This window comes from Xiphophorus hellerii, chromosome 16 (genome assembly GCF_003331165.1).
Source record: "Xiphophorus hellerii strain 12219 chromosome 16, Xiphophorus_hellerii-4.1, whole genome shotgun sequence".
In the NCBI taxonomy this organism is placed as follows: Eukaryota; Metazoa; Chordata; class Actinopteri; order Cyprinodontiformes; family Poeciliidae; genus Xiphophorus; species Xiphophorus hellerii.
The window spans coordinates 7761442-7784657 of NC_045687.1; the positions used below are offsets into that span (position 1 = coordinate 7761442).

Below are 23216 nucleotides of genomic sequence, written 5' to 3' on the forward strand. Positions count from 1 at the left end.
CACGTTGTCTTGACAATCTGAACAATAGCTACTACAAACATAAACACAATGTTTTCTTGCGAAATGACTCATCTGTATCACAGCTAACAATATTGATGGCCAAACAAGTATAACTTTAATTTTAAAACGTATTTGTCACAGTTTTTAACCATATGAAATATAATATAAAATCTACAACAACACAGTTGCAGTGTCCACACCCTTGCTGTCGAACCACAATTTGACTCGACGTTTAATTTTCTTTGTTTGGTGCGAACCTGCTGTCAACCATAGAAAACCTGATTAACCAGACATAAACTGTACTGGTATGATTTATTTTGTTGTTATTTTCTTCTCCTCCCTTTTTAAAAAATCTTTATATCGTTCAGTTGCAGCCAAAGATTGCAAAGAGGTTCAAAATTGATGTTGTGCTTGGTGAGAAAGATTTGACAAGAGCACCTGCCTTTCTGTGTTTTACTTATCATTATGCCATGAATTATTGCATAGGAGATTAGTCTGAGGTCATACTTAGGGGAACATGTAGCATTATGAGTTTAAAGTGTACTGTATAGAAAATTATCTAAATGTGACAGTCTGATTGGATCTTATTAGAAATTGAGCTGAATTTGTACTGGACTGAATGCTAATAGGGCCAATTTATAAAGTCTCATAATTCAGCTCTATTTAAAGAAAACTGAGTGGAACTGAAGTCCAATTACATGTGTTGAATATAATGATTGAAGGAATATTTAATAAAGTCTTGTATTTTTTTAAAATTGAGGTAAAAGGTGATTTTTAAGCCATCTGGTCATTTTTGCCAAATCATTCAATGTGTAAATTCATTTAAATGAGCAAGGATATAAGATGCTATTTTAATTGTCCATAATAAATATTTGCATAAATTAAGCCCTCTGTTTTTTAAATTTGTGTTAAAGTATTGTGCTTAATTTTCTTGCAGAAGGTTGTCCAGATTTATTATCCTTTATTTGACAATATTTTCAACATTGTGAAGCCACTTTTAAAAGTAGATGTTATCTTATAGAGTGAAAATAATTCCGGAAGGCTGGAGTCCAAACAGTAACTTGAGATGGTTATTTGTGTTTTCATTTCTTCCCGTCCGTGTCTAACAACTTGATAAGATCGCTCTTCCCTGTCTGTCGCACCTGAGGTGAGCTTCTTTTCTTCTTAGGTTGTATTGAAAGTCTGGACTAACTTGAGAAGCTAAAGATATTCTTATTAAAACATTTTTCCTTATAAGCCAGCAAAATTAAGAATACTACACATCCTTCAATTTAAGCCACAAGTAAAATCAGGTGACTTTTCCATATGGAAAAGGTAAAATTTACCATAAAATGCTGGCTTGCATTTTACAAAAACAGCACATTGGAGTCAAGAGTAAACCTTAGCTGAAACATTTGATTCAGGTTTGAAATCTTGAAAAAGATAAGGAGTTCAGTCATAGATTCAGTTCATTGTATAAATGTAATAATAATAAAAAAAGTTTAAGAGTCTTTACAGAAGCTTTCAAATTCTTTTGCCCAATTTAAAGAATCTTTTTTTCCCCTTTAAATTGAGTATTTGAAATAATTAAATAAGCACTTGAATAATCTGGAGTTAATGTTGAATCAATGCAAAAAGTTAAAGCAACCTTAAAAAGGTTTAAGAATTACAGAGTTCAAAGTGAGGGATGTACATGACAAAAGGAGTATTTAAAAAGGAGGCATTTATTTCAACTTATGATGTGAATTTGAGGCATTTTTCAGCCTTGTAAGGCAGAAAATGTTGAAACCTTGTAATACAATTATTCTCATAAAAAAACAGAAGGCACTAACTATATAATATTACAGCAGTTCTATTAGTCAGATATAAAGTGCTCAGAACTTGTCAAAAATTAGGTTGAACATAAACTTCTTTCAATGCTCACATTAAATATTAGTCCATGACACTCAAAAACACATGATGAACAAACCCCAATGTCTCAAAACACAAGTAAATACATGTAGACAAAAATGCATGAAAACTCAAGGTGATGATTGCATGTCATTCAATTAAAGCAGATGCTTTAAAAATACCTTTTACATTCTGAAATACAGTTCACCAAAGTTCAGACAGAGCACTTGAGCTCTGACAGAGCGCATGACGTACAATAAGGCACATTCTAACATTAATGTAGGTTCTACAAATTGCTTTTCAGACATTTTTTTTTATTCCAACAATGCTCCACATGGTACTAACTACATTTTAATATTGTAGATGTTGAAATAGACACATATATAAGGGTGTTAGAAGATAACATCTTTCAAGAGTAATATATTTATATAATTCGCCAAATGCTTAACTTACAGACTCACAAGGTGTAATTGACAGCACATTTCAAATAAAGTGTCCACAAACTTTGAAGTGGATAGCAGTGCCTGTTCCACAAAATATGAACTGACAGTATGTTGGGTAGGCATAGTTTCTGAAACAACTTGGAACTAAATATTCAGTTCTAGACACTTGAAAAATGTAGTAAGTACCAAAAGTGCAAATAAATGTAAATACGTGACATCTACTGAAACTCTGCTTTTTCCAACTAAAAATTATTCAGTTCACTTTTTTTCCCCTTTAACTCTAAAATCTTCCCCGTCCCTCTGATTTTGTGCATGTAAACAGGAGCACTTCTAGTCCAACTCACAATCGAATGGGAGATAAGGAATCCTTCCCTGTATACGAGTTCCTTTTGTTTGACTTGACTTGCAGACGCCCATTATCTTCTCATTCAACTGTTGCATAGTTCTTCCGTTTGTGCCTCACGGGCGCTTCGCATTGTGGGTGATAAAAAGGGTGGTGAGAACACCAGCCAGAAAAATTGCCACAGTTTGCCATGTGGGAGTGCCAATGTAGGAGTAAATCCCCTCCTGAAAATATACATATGAATATTACTAACCTTCTTTTTATGACCAAAGCTCAACAACCAGTTAGCAATGTCCTCAAACACGATTTGTTGGTGAGTTTCTTACCCAGCCACCTTGATCTTTTATCCAGTTGACAACCTTATTCCGGAAATAATCTATGGTCCAGTTGATTATGTTTTTTATCATGTCATAAATGTTGTCTTCATATGCCTAGCAAGATGTGTGGAAAGTGTTTAATTGAATTTATTTATTTCAATTTAATTGAATAAACCTGTTACCTACTTGAACACAAGTTAAACTTGGTTTTTAAAATAAGAATGATCAAATACTTCTAAAATTAAAAAAACTCAAAGTTGATCAAATATAAATACTTTTAACACTAATGTGGATGACTGCAATAATTCACTAAAAAGAAACTAAGTGCTTCACTTACTTTCAAAACGAATAGGCAGGTAAAGGAAAATACTGTAACCACCCTGCCCCAGTTGATTTCACCGTCTGAAAAGATCCCGAGGACAACTTTTATGTAGTTGTCTATTGAGGGACGTATTGTTTGATCTGTCATTGCACTATGGAGGGGGAAAAAAATCCATATTTGGTTAAGGGAAAGACAATTAATTCTACAACTTATGGTTTTCAAAATCCATTTTTGTGCTTAAATTAGAGTTACAATCCTACCAGAAAGGCAAGCTCACCTTTGAACATCTCCATCCACTTGATCTCCAACAACCTGGAGACACTGAGAGATTTTTTGCATTTGTGGGGTACAAAGCTGTGGTGCATCCAGTTCTTTCCGAATCATTTCAGCATCACCCAGTGAACGTCTTTCGATCTGCTTCCAGATGAAACTAAAAGGAGAACGAGGTGGGTGTAGATCAGGCAAACAGAATGAGGCATATTGCCTAAAAAGCAGCTACTTTGTGAAGTTGTTAAAAATAATTGAAGTAGCTGTGTACAATCGTTTAATATATTTAGATCACCAGGATAACAATATTGTTGATATGGGCTTATGGCATATTAGAATCTGTTCAATAATCACTTAAAGTTGTTTTCCTTCTTTTAAAAAAAAAAAATGTAAACAGCATCTAGCCCACTACCTGGCTCATGACAAATTCTAATGCAATTTTTCTTTGCTTGGACCTTCATACATTTGTCTTTATTTGCTCCCCTAAACTTGTCACACTATTCACCGGGATCTGTGCTAAACTAAACTTTCAAGAGTACTGATACAAAGAGTGGTTTAAAGAAAAAAAGCTAATTAGATTTTTTTGTACCATTTCTTGATGTCAAACAGAACAGAAAATGTTATCTAATAATTTTCATCTATTGAGGCTCTGGACCCACAGCAGGACCCACAGCAACACCTACATTACAGTATAAAGAAAAGTCCCAGCTTAATAAGGACAGGAAAATGTCCTCCTATCAGTCTCCTTCATCAGTGACAGGTGCCAAAGTGTCTGCCTCACAATAACAGACATTTCTGGAATTGGAAACTGAAAGTCTGAACGGATCTGAAGAGAGAGAGAATGTACCATCTGACTGTAAATGACACTAAATGAAAAACAATAACATCAAACTTAAGAGAACACAACCTACAGAGAAATAATGATTTAATAACAAATATTTTGGTAAGACGTAATTTGAAACACTAGCACTTCGATTCTTCATATTTATTTCTTTTTTAATGTAATCATGCAAAGTTATGCAGTGATACTTACTTCTTTAACAACACAATTAGCTGTTTCACTATGGTATCTATTAAAGATCCTAAAAGACAAGAATCAGACAAGAGTTACATCATCGAAATGACGATATGGCTAAATGAAAATAAAACTCATAATTAAGTTGAAAATGAAACTTTTACAGTTTGTTTTTAAAAAGTTATAAAAAAAGCATTTCATACATTTGTCTTTATTTGTTTAAACCCCATTAGCATGCAGCGGAACACCCGAGTGCCGTTTTTCCATTGTATTTTCACCGCAGTGAAGTTAGTTTCAAGTTGGATATTCGATATTCGAGCTCCGCGGAGTAAGCGGCGTTTAGCTGAAAGTTGATCCGATTTATGAACGCTACTGTCGGCCAGCGGTTCTCCACCGCTCCCGGCCCGAGCTCCGCGGAGTAACCGACGTTTAGCTGAAAGTTGATCCGATTTCGGAACGCTACTCTCGGCCAGCGGTTCTCCACCGCTCCCGGCCGCAGCGCCCGAAGGTTCACTTAGGGACTATCAACAAATTACTGAACCTAACATTCCTGTCAAAGAAATATAATGTTTTCTTCAATAGCTTCCAGGTCATGTGACCTATTGACTCAAAATCACTTTGGAATAATTATACTAGTCTCTTTAGATGAGGCACAGTCATTTGTTTTCCATTTTAAATCATTTTCAATTTTTAATTAATTTTTTTCATCAAAATTGAGGGTTTTTCTTCAATAGCTTCCAGGTCATGTGACCTATTGAGTCAAAATCACTTTGAAATAATTCTAATAGTCTGTATAGATGAGGCACAGTCATTTGTTTTCCATTTTTAGCCATTTTCCATTTTTTAGGAATTTTTTTCTTCAAAATTGAGGGTTTTTATTCAATAGCTTCCAGGTCATGTGACCTATTGACTCAAAATCACTTTGAAATAATTCTAATAGTCTGTATAGATGAGGCACAGTCATTTGTTTTCCATTTTTAGCCATTTTCCATTTTTTAGGAATTTTTTTCTTCAAAATTGAGGGTTTTTCTTCAATAGCTTCCAGGTCATGTGACCTATTGACTCAAAATCACTTTGAACTTGTTCTAATAGTCTCTTTAGATGAGGCACAGTCATTTGTTTTCCATTTTTAGCCATTTTCCATTTTTTAGGAATTTTTTTCTTCAAAATTGAGGGTTTTTCTTCAATAGCTTCCAGGTCATGTGACCTATTGACTCAAAATCACTTTGAACTTGTTCTAATAGTCTCTTTAGATGAGGCACAGTCATTTGTTTTCCATTTTTAGCCATTTTCCATTTTTTAGGAATTTTTTTCTTCAAAATTGAGAGTTTTTCTTCAATAGCTTCCAGGTCATGTGACCTATTGATTCAAAATCACTTTGAACTTGTTCTACCAGTCTGTATCGATGAGGCACAGTCATTTGTTTTCCATTTTAAATCATTTTCAATTTTTAAAGAATTTATTTCATCAAAATTGAGGGTTTTTCTTCAATAGCTTCCAGGTCATGTGACCTATTGACTCAAAATCACTTTGGAATAATTATACTAGTCCCTATAGATGAGGCACAGACATTTATTTATGTTTTATGTTTTTATTTTATAATTTTTAGGAATCTTTTCCTTAAAGTTTAAGTTTGTTGCTCAATAGCTTTCAGATAACGTCATAAAATTACTTATCAATTTGAAATGATTCCAGTACACTTTATACATCACACATAGCATCAATGCCACACAAACATATTACATTTTCATTTTCCACAGATATTTTCAAAACGTATTTCGAACAATAATGAACACAGTTTCTAGTTTTCAGATTAACTACACAATACACATTTCCAACTGCCTGTTTTTTTCTTTTGAAATTCTGTGCTCTTCATATTTATGCACAGGGCATGGTACCATCGGTCACAGTTGTCACACTGGATCTGTTCACAAATACAAGAAAATATACATGTTTAGCAGTATTGAACTTACTCATCTCCTGTCACACAGTTTGGTGTTTAATTGCTTGTCATTTATTATATAAAACATTTCATGGCTCCCAAGAGTCATTTCCTGTGTCTAATTCTGAATTTTACATTGACAACTCTTGATTTCTCACCCAGTCTGTCATTCCAGGGCCAGACCCCGGGGCTTTGTATGCAGCGCACATCGCACACCAACAGTGGTCATCAAATACTGTAATCAAGAAGAATATACAGCATATTCAAACAAGATAGATTGATAGATCGATATATATATATATAACAAAATAGCTAATTATTTCAGAAAATTAATTTAAAATTATTAATACTTGGAGATTATATAAAATACATTTGTAAACTAAAGTAAATTTTCTAAATTATCAATGTTGCATATCGTTTAGATATCTTTGTCTGTTTGGATTGGCACTGTTGGTGGTTTATATTTTGTGAAATGGAATTTGCATTTTGTAATTTATTTTTTTTTTTATTGACCTCACGGGCTGCAGGAGCTAATGAGGGCAGACTCTATATAAGTTGAAAGAGTCATTGAAACAGTGAATTAATTGAACTGTCAAGATGTGCTTGTCACAAAGAAATCAAAACTTAGTGTTCCCCAGCGAAAGCAGCGAGGTCTGTTTAGTTTTGTTATCTTTATTGGTTAAGTTCATGTTTTGTATTACAATGTTTGTATATGTTTTAGTTTTCACATTTATTGAGGTTATTGTGGTGACTTTGATGATGGTGGTTGATCTTAATCAAATAAAATAAAAAACCTTAAATTCACCAGTCAAGACTGGTTCAGTAATGTAAGAGCTGGGGAGATTCTGCAATATATATGTGTGTATGTTTATGTATTGTAAGTCGAAATGCACATGGTATACCTGATGCATCAAGGATTTGAAGAGCGAGAGTTCTTCTTTCACTTTTCATTGCCTTTTTTGTTGTGTCAAAATCTACATCTGGCATCAGAGGGAAGGCTTCCATCAGTGCTTTTGCCATCTAAAGAAAAAAAAAGTTTTTAAAGACTTTTTTTATGGCATTATAATGCATCAGACTTAAAACATTCATGTGGACATATATAGTGTACCCACATATACTAAAACAGGTATGTTTGTTAGTACAGATACCTGTAGTGAAACATCTAAATGTTTCAACATTTAGAAGATGATGAAAGAACTGTAATTACAAATACTGTGTGGCATGTTGCACTGACCCCAGTTATGGGCTACTGTTGGGGGAGTCTGTATTCCTCCAAGTGAATACACACTCTTTCCACAATTCCGAAAGCCCATTTTAACTAACCAGAGAGACTGTATTTGATGATAGACAACTTTTCTCTATAATAATTACACAGTATCCACACTTGTATAACAAAAAACATGAACTCATTAATTTACTTTGACTACAATAACTCCACAGCTGCTTCCGTCTTGTTGAATAGGGTGGCGCATTGTCCCCCCTTTCCATTGGATCCCAACCCAGTCTATTTTTCCATGGCATGTCCTTCTCATTTTGAAGTATTCTCTGGATAACAAACAAAATGATTTGTGTAAGAGCAATTGTATTCTGTAATTCCACTCATAAGACAACTCACGCTTTCCTCTTATCAGTTTCTGTTAACAACAACAATGTTAAGTTTATTGAAATTAATATTTACATAAACATTTAAATTAATAGAAATATTTTTTACATAATATATTTTGAAAAAATGTTATGGATAATATATTTCAATAATATATTCAGAAATCTGAATGTCACATACATTCAGATTTTTAACTCAATCTCTATGTGGTCACTTTGCAAATTTATTAATTTTTAATACATTTTAAAAATTTATTAGAGCTTTATTTACTGTATTCTTTTAGCTGCCTTTTGGGAGTCCACAAGCTCAGATGATACTTGTGCAGGATCTATTAGGAATACAGTTCTGGCTTCTGCATTGATGTACTAAAACAGATCAACAAAGTAAAGGGGCATAACAAAGAAAAATTTCATTAAAACTAATGTGAATATGTCATGCTCTATCCAAACCATAAAATGAAAAAATATTGATTATAGACAAAAAATCACAAACCAGCAACTTCCAGTGATTGTTGTTCACAAGGACAAATGACAGAACTGCTTCATAGTTGTCAAAGTTTACCTGAAATGGCATTAAAAATGTTCAAAAATTAAATGTTAACATAAAGACAAACTTTAAGCACATGTCTCGCAATTAATCTTTTCCCACATGTCAGTATTTACTTTTACTGACAATTTTGCTTTTCAATGAGAAGGTGTTTTAAAATTTATAATTAATTTAGATCGCAAACAAATGTCTGTGCCTCATCTAAAGAAACTATTAGAATTATTCCAAAGTGATTTTGAGTCAATAGGTCACATGACCTGGAAGCTATTGAAGAAAAACACTCAATTTTGAAGAAAAAAATTCCTAAAAAATGGAAAATGGCTAAAAATGGAAAACAAATGACTGTGCCTCATCTAAAGAGACTATTAGAATTATTCCAAAGTGATTTTGAGTCAATAGGTCACATGACCTGGAAGCTATTGAAGAAAAACACTCAATTTTGAAGAAAAAAATTAATTAAAAATTGAAAATGATTTAAAATGGAAAACAAATGTCTGTGCCTCAATTAAAGGGACTATTAGAACAAGTTCAAAGTGATTTTGAGTCAATAGGTCACATGACCTGGAAGCTATTGAAGAAAAACACTCAATTTTGAAGAAAAAAATTAATTAAAAATGGAAAATGGCTAAAAATGGAAAACAAATGACTGTGCCTCAATTAAAGAGACTATTAGAATTATTCCAAAGTGATTTTGACTCAATAGGTCACATGACCTGGAAGCTATTGAAGAAAAACCCTCAATTTTGATGAAATAAATTAATTAAAAATTGAAAATGATTTAAAATGGAAAACAAATGACTGTGCCTCATCTAAAGAGACTATTAGAATTATTTCAAAGTGATTTTGAGTCAATAGGTCACATGACCTGGAAGCTATTGAAGAAAAACCCTCAATTTTGAAGAAAAAAATTCCTAAAAAATGGAAAATGGCTAAAAATGGAAATCAAATGACTGTGCCTCATCTATACAGACTGGTAGAACAATTTCAAAGTGATTTTGAATCAATAGGTCACATGACCTGGAAGCTATTGAAGAAAAACACTCAATTTTGATGAAATAAATTAATAAAAAATGGAAAATGATTTAAAATGGAAATCAAATGACTGTGCCTCATCTAAAGAGACTATTAGAATTATTTCAAAGTGATTTTGAGTCAATAGGTCACATGACCTGGAAGCTATTGAAGAAAAACCCTCAATTTTGATGAAATAAATTAATTAAAAATTGAAAATGATTTAAAATGGAAAACAAATGACTGTGCCTCATCTAAAGAGACTATTAGAATTATTTCAAAGTGATTTTGAGTCAATAGGTCACATGACCTGGAAGCTATTGAAGAAAAACACTTAATTTTGAAGAAAAAAATTCCTAAAAAATGGAAAATGATTTAAAATGGAAAACAAATGTCTGTGCCTCAATTAAAGGGACTATTAGAATTATTTCAAAGTGATTTTGAGTCAATAGGTCACATGACCTGGAAGCTATTGAAGAAAAACTCTGAATTTTGAAGAAAAAAATTCCTAAAAAATGGAAAATGGCTAAAAATGGAAATCAAATGACTGTGCCTCATCTATACAGACTGGTAGAACAATTTCAAAGTGATTTTGAATCAATAGGTCACATGACCTGGAAGCTATTGAAGAAAAACCCTCAATTTTGAAGAAAAAAATTCCTAAAAAATGGAAAATGGCTAAAAATGGAAAACAAATGACTGTGCCTCATCTATACAGACTGGTAGAACAATTTCAAAGTGATTTTGAGTCAATAGGTCACATGACCTGGAAGCTATTGAAGAAAAACAGTCAATTTTGAAGAAAAAAATTCCTAAAAAATGGAAAATGGCTAAAAATGGAAAACAAATGACTGTGCCTCATCTAAAGAGACTATTAGAATTATTTCAAAGTGATTTTGAGTCAATAGGTCACATGACCTGGAAGCTATTGAAGAAAAACCCTCAATTTTGAAGAAAAAAAATCCTAAAAAATGGAAAATGATTTAAAATGGAAAACAAATGTCTGTGCCTCAATTAAAGGGACTATTAGAATTATTTCAAAGTGATTTTGAGTCAATAGGTCACATGACCTGGAAGCTATTGAAGAAAAACACTAAATTTTGATGAAAAAAATTCCTAAAAAATTGAAAATGATTTAAAATGGAAAACAAATGACTGTGCCTCATCTAAAGAGACTAGTATAATTATTCCAAAGTGATTTTGAGTCAATAGGTCACATGACCTGGAAGCTATTGAAGAAAACATTATATTTCTTTGACAGGAATGTTAGGTTCAGTAATTTGTTGATAGTCCCTAAGTGAACCTTCGGGCGCTGCGGCCGGGAGCGGTGGAGAACCGCTGGCCGACAGTAGCGTTCATAAATCGGATCAACCTTGAGCTAAACGCCGCTTACTCCGCGGAGCTCGAATATCGAATATCCAACTTGAAACTAACTTCACTGCGGTTGTATTTTCCGGGTGTGAGGGTTAAGGTGTTTTAATTTTAGTATAATACTTATTTCTAAAGTTGCCCGCAACTCCCGTAGGCTACACAAACCGCTAAACATAATAAAGTTATCTTAAATATGTCACACAGCTAGGAACGTTGTTACAAGTTGTATTTTCGAATAACCTGTACCTTCAGCGTTTCCTTCTCCTCCCGATGCCATATTTTTTTCTGACATTTCCGCATACAAGTTTGACCTTTTCATTTCTTAGGGAAGTACAGGTGATTTATGACATCGTTTATGTCGTGAAAACTCGCGAGATCTAAAACCGGAAAAAGGTGTGGCTTCTCAAGTTGCAATCATGGCGGAATGCTGTACGACAAATACTGTGAAGTCATGTTTACTATTATTGTAAATTTCATCAAGAAGGTAGTTCAAAAATGCTTATGTGCTGAAAATACAATGCAATTAACATATAAAACAAAAAACAAACAAAAATACCTTACAGAATAAAGATAAATCAATCAATCAAATTTTATTTGTATAGCACATTTCAGCAGCAAGGCATTTCAAAGTGCTCTACATCATTACAAACACAGAAACACAATGTAACATAGAATCAACAATCAAAACACAGCATTAAGTCAAGTTCCATCAATAAATTTGTAATTGATTACATTTCAAATACAATTCTAAACGGGTGGGTTTTCAGTCGAGATTTAAAAGAGGTCAGTGTTTCAGCTGTTTTACAGTTTTCTAGTTTTCTAGTAAATAATTAAAATGTTGTAATCCAGCCAAAATTAAGCTGTTTCCTGTAAAAGCATCTCTTAAAAAATTGTGTGTTTATAGTCTTGAATTAAAAGACTGAACATTGATTCTCCATGTTTTGTTTGTTTCTTATTCTGGGGATGCAGAGAAGACTTGAACCAGAAGACCTAAGTAAGGCCTGGATAAAGTTAAAAGGAATGTGTTTGAAATTCTCTGTAATAGCCTGTCCTGCAAAGAGTTTTTTTTTTTTTGCAAAAAGCTATGAAATTGTTATGTTGTTACCTTAGCACTACAATTATTTTACCATTTTACTATTACTATTTTAATATGATAAGTTATTCTTCAAGCCAAAGAAATGTGTTCATACCTTTTTATGTTAACCTGTTTGATTAAATATTTTTCACAAACTAAATACGACTTCATTATCAACATTATCAGGACTAAAGTTGTCTTTTTACCAAATACTTTTATATTCTTATACTTGAATAAGATATTAGAGCAGAAAATATAGCTTGTATTTAAGAAAATTATTACAGCTGTATTTTGTGTAATCAGACTGGTTGAGAAAGATAATCACAATCAATATAAGATTCATGCAGAAAACAGGCTTCAGGCAAGTGCTTCATATTGTAAAGACAATTTAAGTGCAAAGAGATAAGTCAGTATGGAGAAATCTTGTGGTATGGACAGTCTTTTGAGGTTGATTACAAAGGCATCTTTAATTTAAATGAGAGGAATCAGAAATAATAAAATAATTTAGCCTTAAAATTACACATCAAACTAAGTACATTGTTAAAACAGGTCTGGAAACTAGAAACAATATGCTAAATCATGGGCTGTAGGGTATGACATCTAATCTGGTTTGAAAATAATTATTTACAACCAGTACAATCACAACTTCAAATCTCATATAAAGCCGCATTACGCTTCTTTGCTATATTGCTATATTTTTTTCTTTTTTTCTTTGGAGAACTGTTTTTATTTGAGTGACTATTGTAAATGTTACACTTCTGGTTTGTGAAGTCTTTAATGAAAAAAGAAAATAGATTCACTCACAAATACAATGATAAGAGTTTTAAATACAGGTTTTTCCACAACCTTAATTGTTTTATGTACTTAATTTAATTCACATACACCAAATTCTATTTCACGTAACTTCACTTGAACGTAACTTCCTGCGTTCCGTCGTCTTCCGTCCATCACGCGCATGCTCAGGCCTCTTCGCGACTCGGCTGGCAAAGATGGCGGATGCTCAAGTATGTAGTTGAAGACGGCGTGGTGAATTTAAAAAGATTTATAGGCATTTTATTAAAGTTATTTGTCCCCTAAAATGACATGAACATTACAATATTGACCTAAGTTATGGAATAAAGCAATTTCAAGTCAAATCTAATCGTTTTGAGTCGGTATTTGTTGTCGGTCTGTACACCCTCGTGTAATGCTGAACTAGCCGGAATGCTAGCGTTGTTAGCCTAATGATGAGGTTATAGTTACGAATGTAAAGCTATCTTAAATGTTCTTGGATATCTTGCCAGTTGTATTGCTTCCACTGCTAAATGTGATCTATTTGTCAGTAAAGCGGGTAGCTGCGGTAATATTTACTGAAACAGGAAGTCTATTTGAGCTAATTTAGTTACCATTTGTGGCGGTGTAAAAGAAATGTGGATGGTGATCGTCACTCAAATTTAAATCTTTTAAATGTGTATTTATTTATTTATTTTTTGCAGACCGAGAGGGCTTATCAGAAACAGCCCACAATCTTCCAGAACAAGAAGCGTGTTCTGGCTGTTGAAGGTGGCAAAGAGGCTAAAGAGAAGATCCCTCGCTACCACAAGAGTGTCGGGCTTGGCTTCAAAACCCCAAGAGAGGTAACAAACCTTCTCCGAAGCTGCTAAAATCGGACGTATTTGTTTATAACTTTGCAAGTGATGCTCTTTCTCACGATGGTCTTCCAAACCTTTAGGGTTCTGACGACAATGCCTTTTGGCAACACTGATGCAATATCTGTTACATTTTTTTTTCTTGTTGTGGGGTTACTGAGTGATTACCCCAATAACAATTTACTTGTTTCCTCTTTCCAGGCTATTGACGGCACTTACATTGACAAGAAATGCCCCTTCACTGGGAATGTCTCTATCCGTGGCCGTATCCTCTCAGGTAAAAACACTATTTCCAGCAAACCTGCACACTTGCGTTTTTTGTTTGCTGCTGTAATTTATTCCACTGTTTTTTTTTTCAGTAGGATAGCCACATTTTTTACAACTAAAGAGAAAATATTTCTGGAAAGAGTGGTGGAGCAATTTTTGAATTTCATAATTTATGTAGATTCAAAATCAAGCCAGTTACTGTGTTTGGAAGGAGTTCTGAGATATTCTTTTTCCTTCAGTTTAATTTGGAAGCTGTGAAACATTGTGAATCAAATTTACACAAGTATATTCTAGATAACTTTTTATGGGTTAGAGTAAATGTCTGAAAGGTCGCTTACGGCTGTAGAACATTTTGAGTATTTAAAAACTGCGCCAGAATATTCTGGCATTAGCTCCCATTCTCTTTCAAATAAACATTGTAGCTTAACTCTGAAACTGAGACAAAAAGCTTTGCAAAATTTTTGATGGAGACTGGGTTGACTTAAGTATTTGCTCATCTATCAAATCTGTCTATATTTGACATTATATACCTGCACATCTTAAAAATGTTTTGGTTAAAAATGCATTACTCATTCTCAGGTAAATCAAGCACAATTATTTCAGACAACAATTTAAACAAATAAAAAAAAAAAACAATGAATGATTCTGGGTGTAGTTTTAGCAGTAGCTTAATAAAGTGATTGCAGCTTGCAGCCACAGAGTCATTAATTGTATAACTATGTCATAATTTTGTGTTGACTTCAAATAAAGTTAGTGTTGCTTAACTCCAGGGTCATAATTTTATGGGATTCATTCTAACTTTAAAGCTACAGTTGTAGGATGGCGTTTATACCTGACTTCACCTTTGTCATTATTCTACAAATGATGCTTTTCTCACGATGGTCTTCCAAGCCCTTACGGGTTCTGACGACAATGCCTAATGGCAAAACTGATGTAGATTATTGACAAAAGTGAAAACGGTATCGTCCTCTGAAGTGGGCTCTTAGCTCTACAGCGTTGACACAAAGTTGAAGCTCTGTCTTTGTTCCAAAGGCGTGGTGACCAAAATGAAGATGCAGAGGACCATTGTTATCAGACGTGACTACCTGCATTACATCCGCAAGTACAACCGCTTTGAGAAAAGGCACAAGAACCTCTCTGTCCATCTGTCACCGTGCTTCAGGTAATGCAAGTTTTACAGTCTCACTTCAACACGGGTGATTATGTAACTATATTGGTTTTCAACCTTGTACTGTTTCCTACTCGATTTGAACTGTTATTAGTTTTAATATTGTTGCTTATTATAAAACTGATGTCTTAGATATTTCTACAGGCAAAATTAACAATAAGTCTGCTATGTTTGTTGAAATGCTTGTTTAAATACTAATCCTGTGCAAAGAATCCATATTAGCTGCAAATGATGCTTTTTCTCACGATGGTCTTCCAAGCTCAGGAAGCTTTGACGACATTGCCTTTGGCAAACGCTGATGCACTTTTACTTTATGCCCTTTAAGTTGGAACAGTTAATTAATTCTGTTTAAAACCATGTTTAAATTAATCATCTTTTAAACTTTTTGCAAACAGGGATGTCACAGTTGGAGACATTGTGACTGTTGGAGAGTGCCGACCCCTCAGCAAGACGGTGAGATTCAATGTTCTCAAGGTGACCAAGGCTGCTGGAGCCAAGAAACAGTTCCAGAAGTTTTAGGCAAAACTATGAACATGGCAGCCCACAGACCACCTTGTCTCACTGTCTAATAAAGAAAATCTTGTTTAAAGCTTTCGTCGTTGCTTTATTTTAGTCCTAGACTTTCTGCTAATAAATTATGGTTTTTGTGTCACTGCCAAAAGGATTAAAATAAATGGATTATCATATTCCGTCATTAATACATTCATTTTATTGAAGTGTGTTCAAAATCTAAAACATGCTGGATGGTGGTAGACAGTAAATGCAAGATGGCTTACAAATACCTACGGTACTGTTCTCACTAATCTAGATTTAGCTAAGGAATTCAAACTAAACTTGCTAATTGAAGTGCTGTCAACAGTCAAGGATCTAAGGTGGCAGTGGGGCCTCATACATTATTTACATTTGCTTGGTTTTAGATTTTGGGTTACATGGATAAAAAATGTGACGTTCTTATTGGATTAAATACAGAACACAAAAAACCTGTAGATGACATATCTTGAATGGTATAATGAAAATGACAAGAACATTGAGTCAACCCTGTAGTTCATTAAACAATTATGATTAGATGCAACCCCTTGTGTATATTAAGATGGATAGTTTATCAATTGAGTTTTTGTAGCTGAGATTCACTACTGGGGTCTTGTCAAACAGTGGAAAATCGGTGTTCCTGAGGAGGTTTTGTGTATTTCATAAGATTTGTTTGAAACTGCTACAGAATCTGTATTGCCTTGGAGGTCTGTACTCTAGTTGAATCTTTAAGTTTTGGTTACTGTTAAAATGTGTAGTCAGCACCTTAGACACCTAACTGATTTATGTTAGAGGTCTAGTTAAAGTGTAGAAAAATATTTTGTTTTTGTTGCAATCTACACGTTCATGTTCATTTTGGTATGGAGGACCACTCCTGCCATTTATCCTACTGTAACTTTAGAAAACACAAAACAATTTTGGTTTAAAAGGGATATTGTGTGAGTACATATGAAAATTACATACACATATAATTTCCTCACAAAATTATATGCTCAAAATAATAAAGAAAAAAAAATCCAATTATTAGATTTAGTGCAGCCTAAAACAAAATGTTTGACAAACTGCAAACAGGGTAAAATAATTAGTGGAACGCTCCAGGACTTAAGGTGGATAAAAATCCTAACATCAATATGAACATTATGCACTTATGCTCACTGCAGCGCCTCTCAGTGGTTGAATTATTTTTATTGCGAAATCTGAAAAAATTACCAGCAGAGGGCGTCATGGTTAAAGCAAAGTTTCAATATTTTCCTTTTAAGCTCAAGGGTTTTCATAATGTCAAACTTGATTTATTGTTTTAAGCTAAACACAGTTTTCTTTTTAACTTTGAGTATTACCAATATATATATTTTGGTTGTATATTTTTTTAAATCTCAGGTACAGCAAGGACAGCTCACTTTCTATGAGATTCACAATTCAGATTTTCTACAAAGGCAAGTTGACTTGCTTGTTCTAGTGTATTTGAAACACGGCCTTCGACCTTTTATGGACGCAGCAAAAATGTAATATAGATGATAATGGGAGTAAAGCTTTTGTAATCCGTTATATTTATTTACCTGAACCTATTTAATGATCATCTTATGAATCTGACAATGCTATGGCTATGATATGACCTGCTTCCTTTGTGGAGTTTTATGTTTGTAACTCTCGGTAGCATCTGAGATCCAGCTAAACACGCAAATGAACAGCAAGCATAGATCAGAGTTTATTCACGGCTGTCTGCGTCAACTGATTCATTTGCATTTGTCCTTATTTTTTGCTTGAGTAGAGATCTTTTCTTCTGTGTGGGAATCAGTCAGACCCCCACCTCCACCCACCACCGTCTGTCTGTAGCGTACCATAACATCTATTAATATATTGATGCAGTGCATGATTTATCCTAATCTTCCAGTGAATGTAGACCATATGGAGATTATGTGAGCAGGAGAAAGTGACTAATGTGAGCCCAGTAGTCTGAGTAGGTCCATCACTTAATGATTAGCAGAGTGAACAGCTGTTCTCTGATATGTACAGCAAATATTTCTTCTCAACTACAACTTTTACTTGTTTTTGTTTAGCTTATGTGACCCTCCACACATGCTGCAGTGTTTACCCAAACAGCGGAGTCTCAGTGTTAAACCACAAATGTCCTGTCTTGTACTGGGGGCTTTCCCAGCTCCGTCTCCTTACATTGAAGACACCGCAGAAGGGTGGGAGGGCTTCTTCACTATGTTTTCTGAATAACAGCACTTCTCAGAATCAGTCACCCCGCGGGGCATGATGACCCAGTAGGCCCACCGCATGATTTTAGCTATGCTCCAATTTATTGTTTGTTAAATGCCAGAGCTTTGATCCTTTGAAAAAGCATGAACAACAAAAATAAACCCCAACTATCTGTCAAATTTTGATGGATAATTGCTTTTAGTAACGCCAGATTGTATCGCTGGTTACTTCAGCTGATACATGTGTGCCTTCATGATAATTAGAGACCCAATAAGTTCTACCTTGCTTCTAATGGACCAAATTGAGAGACCATTTTTCAAGTTATGAATGGTGCATCCTTCTTTGAATATTCCAATATGGTGAAGCTGATTGAAATATCATGGGTTTTCCATGGATTGAGCTGGACTGTGGACAGACTGTGAGGGCTATTTCAATGTATTGAGCAAGTTGTCCTTAAGCCACTTTTGCAACCTATTTGGCGGTATAATTAGGGTCATTGTCCATTTGGAAGACCCATTTGCGAGCTTTAACCTCCTGGCTAATGTTTTTAGATGTTGCCTCTAAAAAGAACATTACCATAGTGTTCTTTCCTCGTGATCTGTTTTGAGACAAATACCAGTCCTTCCTTAATCAAAACACCACCAAATGCTTATGCCACCTCTATCTTTTACAGCTTTCCCAAGATGGATAGGATATGTAAACAAGTGAAGAAAGTAATAAAATGTTTCCCATTATTCTGGAATTTCTCACATATAAATAATCTTGGCAAAACCAGCTGGCCTAAAGCAATTAAATAATTTTATTTAATGTAAGAGTGCATAGAAATATCTGATTTCAATTGTATTTTTGCTATTTTGGAAAAATGATAACTGAATCTAACTCAATCAGACAAAATTTTTCAAAATATTATTACATTAGCCATGCTATGTACTGACAATCTGTCCAGGATGTACTCCGCCTCTCGCCCAGTGACTGCTGAATGGAATATTATTTTATCATCGTGTCCCCATGGTTGTGGAATGTTGTGTATTCAGCTACTGACTTGTCTTTATGTAGGAATGGCTCTCAACGTATTAATGTTTCATTATACAACTTATTTTTTAAACTAAACAAAAGTGTGTTGTTCCAAGTAGATGTTTATCTCAGTTGTCCATTTGGAAGCATCAACAAAAGGTGAGCATCAACGTTAGAGATTCAGATTTATTGCACTGTCCATCTGACACCTGAATCAAGTTGTCTTTAATGAAAAGAAAAGATGGAAAAAAAAAACAATCCCTGGATTTTATTCCATGCACTGCTGTGGATAAAAACATTCCCAAAAGTTATTCAAATTAAATACTCTACTGTTGCTTTGATCAGTAATTAAAAGGCATTTATTTTATTTTTACTTCTTCAATGAACATCATTGCAGCATCTCTATATAATTTCTCAACCCTTTTTCAGCTGAACATCTCATCCATCTGCCTCTCTTCTCTTTTCTAAAAAGTTTCTCTTAACATTCCTTCAGTTTGCCAACATGTTTATCCAATGTCACAGAGAACACTTGGAGCCATACTTACTTGTGTATCCAGTGGCACTAGTGTTAGTTCAGAGACTCAAGCCAGTGAAGCCATTTCACTATCAAAACAGGGACCTTCTGGTTTCCCAGCGGGAGCTGTGGGCTGGAGGGATGTTGTTTGGCCCCCACTGATGAACCCTTGTTTTTGGTTGTTTGGAAGCTGTCAGCAGTATTCACACTGATTTTTCCAGCAGAAGACCTGATAGACTGAACAAATGGAGCATGGGTTTGTTAGCATGAGTTTAGGTTGTATCTGATACAGCTTGTCACCCCATGCTCTTGTCTTCAAACAGAAAATCAGCCCTCAGACACCTCTGCATGAAAATACACAGACAAATATGTTGTTCATTACATCAACAAGATTTACCACAAAAACTCCAGAAATATCAATATTAATTTGAGTATATTTTTTTAGTGAAGAAAAATACATAAAAGAATAGGAGTCTACCAAAAATACTAATGCATTTAAAATATATAACTGCAGTTTTTTAAAATGTATATTTTACTCTTCTAGGGTGATCAGACTTTTTAGTAACTTAACTTAATTAATATTAATTTTCATGAAATCCTCTTATTATCTTATTAGCCACATGATGATAAACCATATTTTACTTTCTTCCAGTAAGCACGAAGTTAGATACTATTTACATGGATGCTAGATGTTTGGGAGAAAACCATTTTATCTGTGCTCCTATCACAAATTTGAAAATGTATACTTGACTAAACTTGAATCACGTGCTTTGGTACTGAGATTACATTTTTCTGCAACATTCCAGGTTTTATGGACAAACACTTCAATCTCATTCAAAAATATGATGAAGGCGTTGTTTCTTTCAGGTGTTGGGAACTTTGTTAGTTGAATACCAGATAATTTGATAAACCAGAAGGATTTATCAAATTATTAAGGGTAGAGTTAAATAATAACTCTACTGGAGAACTGAAAATGGCTCATTATCAGGTTTTTCAAGATGCTTCTCTGTATAATTGTGACATCTTTATCATGTGTGCCAAAGAATTTAGGTGTATTAAAGCCAGGACAGATGAAATTAGTTTGATAATTAGTTTTTCTCACTCACTCGTTATCTGGGACTAGTGCCGAAGGATGAAGGATTTTTCTTCTTCATTGATGATTTGCTACCAAAAGTGGAATTTGACCAGACTAATACTAGAATTGTGTAGCACTTGTTTTTGCATTTGTAAATAATTAGCATTTCTATGCAACTTGAAATTAGATGATTTGTTCAATTATTGCAGAATGTCATACTTTTTTGGCTTTAATAACGTGTTTCTCCTCCAATATCCTCTTCTCTATCTTTTCTATTTTCCATAACTGAATCCCACTTTTCAGCCCATTGTGTAAATTACTGGTCATTAAAATATTTCTTCTAATGTTCTGTGACATGTTAAAAACATGACTTCCATGTTTTTTTCCTGTAAGTTCAATCCCGCTGCTGTCCCACTCATACAGTTACAGTTCTGTTCCTCTACAGTATAATATGAAACTATTAACCTCTTCACAATCCGGCAGCTTATTGCTGGGGCGCACAACAGAAACACAGTTGGCTCTACCAAAGGTCAGCCCAGAGTTACCAGGCACATCTGCACATGTCATCATTCTTTCAGTTCTGCACAAAGACCGTCAATGTTCTTGAGCCAGACATAGACAAGTCTCCAGCAGCATCATCCGTAAAAAAAACTTGGGGCGGCACAATGTTATGTTGCACAACTATGATCCTAATTATGTGTAGCAAACTATCCTTAGCCTGATAAGTATGGCTCAGGAATGGCTCCCAGTCATTTGAAGTGAGTGAAAGTAGAAAAAATGAATAATGAGCATGTCAAGATCTATTACTTTAAGGTTAGAGGTTATGGTCACAGTTATTAGTGTCTCATGTGTTCAACAAAACCGTGAGCTTCTTAACTGATTTGAAGTGTTTGAACAGATGTGGCGATTTGTAGACTTATCGAGACTGCAAACATGCCTTTCATCCATCCATTTGCTGTACACCCTTGTCCCTTAGAGGAGTTGGGAGGGGTGCGGGTGCCTATCTCCAGCTAACGTTACAGGCGAGAGGCGGGGTACACCCTGGACAGGTCGCTAGTCTGTTGCAGGGCAACACAGAGACAGACAGGACAAACAACCAGGCACACACACTCACACCAAAGGAGGATTTAGAGAGACCTATTAACCTAACTGTCATGTTTTTTGACTGTGGGACAAAGCCGGAGTACCCGGAGAGAACCCACGCATGCACAGGGAGAACATGCAAACTCCAGGCAGAATCGAACCCAGGATCTTCTTGCTGCAAGGCCCAGCTCTACCAACTGCACCGCTGTGCAGCCCAAACATGCCTTTGTCTCTTTAAATTCATCTACAGTTGTACAACTGTGATAATGAAACTTTCTGCCTGTTCATTTACATTCGCTTGAACATTTCTCAAAGGGTCAAACATTATCACTCCCTGTTCAAGTCTATTCATTACAAAACCTTGATTGATAGAGGTTCATCTGGTCTGCATGGTAAGATGAAAGTCTTGCAACCACGTCCCAAGTTTGCACCATAATTCCTAATTCAATATGCTCGTGTTCAGCCTCTTTCATGCCTGTCTGTCAGGCAGACCGCATGTCTGGCATGTGTGAGTGCAGCAGGCATCTCCAGTTTTACAGCACTCTGTCAGATCAAAGCGGAGGCCAGTGCTTGGCGGATCACAGGACATGGCGTTGTGCACAGCAGCGCTCTTGGGTCATGTGTGAACGATCCACAACGGCTGTCATTAAGGCATCCCTGCAGTGTGCTCCTGCTGAGTGATGGACCACATGAGAGTGTTGAACTGTAGACAAAAGGAGAATCTGGACTACAGATCTAATCAGTGTTATTTTCAGATGATGCCAGGTGACTTGCAGTGCTGGGCAGAATTTAACATGCACACAGCATGGCAATTTCAATTTAAATCTTTTGGGTTTTAATGATGCATTTTCATTAACTTTACAAAAACAACAAATGGTCGCACACGTTTAAATTTAATGCATATTTTTTTTCTAATGGACACAGGCTCAGTATTATATATACCATTTCCTAATATTTGTATTAGTGTCTGTTTGCGCGTGGCAATAGAATCACACACTTTCTGTTGCTATCGATGAGGTGCTCACATAAATCTGACAACTGTTCTTATCATAAGAACAGTTGCTGTTACTTTAAATTGGTCGGACTCCTGGATTGAACCCAGCTTTTAAGCATAGTGAATACATTTTAAAATATTTCTAGGTCATTGTTTGCCAATATTTTAAGCCCAATTGGGCTTCTACTTGCAAGCAAGTAGAATGTCTGACTATAAAACCTTTTCTCTGGAGATATTTCATTGGTCTTCATTTGAGATTTAAGAAGCCAATTTTCTCAGGTTGTCAGCCTTTTACAGTATTTAACTTTGATGGTTAACCCACTTCACTATGGTCAGTGAACTTCGTGCTTCAGAATCTTCCATTTAAAAATCTTGAGTCTTGGCCATTCCTTGGCTGTTTCCAGTCACTCTGACCATGTTCCTGTTATTTGAGGTGAACTTTGTCACAGTGAGGCTTTAGAACTGGACATTTTCAACACAAATCAAAACTAGTTCTGGAATAAATAGGGCAAGCTAACTAGGAGCTGCATGCCCAAAGATGAAATGTTTGTTTGTTCATATTAGAATTTAGGTTTAACAAAATCAGCTAAGGTATTGTAAATCAAATAATTCCTCTAAA

The 23216-nt window shown here is 34.8% G+C and overlaps 2 protein-coding genes and 3 non-coding genes across 6 annotated transcripts; 4 read left to right on the plus strand and 1 right to left on the minus strand.

The window, feature by feature from the left end:
• Positions 1-1684: 1684 nt before the first annotated feature.
• LOC116735410 (apoptosis regulator BAX-like) lies at positions 1685-11421 on the minus strand. Of its 2 annotated transcripts, XM_032587311.1 has the most exons (7): positions 11296-11411; positions 8614-8682; positions 8392-8486; positions 7937-8063; positions 7421-7538; positions 6677-6753; positions 6256-6500 (listed from the first exon to the last, which is right to left on the minus strand). In XM_032587311.1, the coding sequence occupies exons 1-7, from the start codon at positions 11347-11349 to the stop codon at positions 6390-6392; spliced, it is 651 nt and encodes a 216-aa protein (XP_032443202.1). In that variant the 5' UTR covers positions 11350-11411; the 3' UTR covers positions 6256-6389. The 2 variants fall into 2 exon arrangements, with proteins under 2 accessions (XP_032443203.1, XP_032443202.1); XM_032587312.1 differs by lacking the exons at positions 6256-6500; positions 6677-6753; positions 7421-7538; ... (1 more) ...; positions 8392-8486; positions 8614-8682 and adding exons at positions 1685-2879; positions 2982-3086; positions 3310-3445; positions 3572-3724; positions 4595-4643 and having other exon boundaries at positions 11296-11421.
• Positions 11422-13049: 1628 nt separating this feature from the next.
• rps11 (ribosomal protein S11) lies at positions 13050-15780 on the plus strand. Its single transcript, XM_032588523.1, has 5 exons — positions 13050-13128; positions 13600-13740; positions 13954-14029; positions 15052-15181; positions 15583-15780. Exons 1-5 carry the CDS (start codon positions 13114-13116, stop codon positions 15704-15706), a joined length of 486 nt encoding a protein of 161 aa, XP_032444414.1. The 5' UTR covers positions 13050-13113; the 3' UTR covers positions 15707-15780.
• On the plus strand, positions 13793-13877 carry LOC116736318 (small nucleolar RNA SNORD35). The gene has a single exon (XR_004342528.1). It is a non-coding gene; the product is annotated as a small nucleolar RNA SNORD35 (small nucleolar RNA).
• LOC116736319 (small nucleolar RNA SNORD35) lies at positions 14876-14960 on the plus strand. Its single transcript, XR_004342529.1, has one exon. It is a non-coding gene; the product is annotated as a small nucleolar RNA SNORD35 (small nucleolar RNA).
• On the plus strand, positions 15411-15495 carry LOC116736320 (small nucleolar RNA SNORD35). The gene has a single exon (XR_004342530.1). It is a non-coding gene; the product is annotated as a small nucleolar RNA SNORD35 (small nucleolar RNA).
• Positions 15781-23216: the final 7436 nt, after the last annotated feature.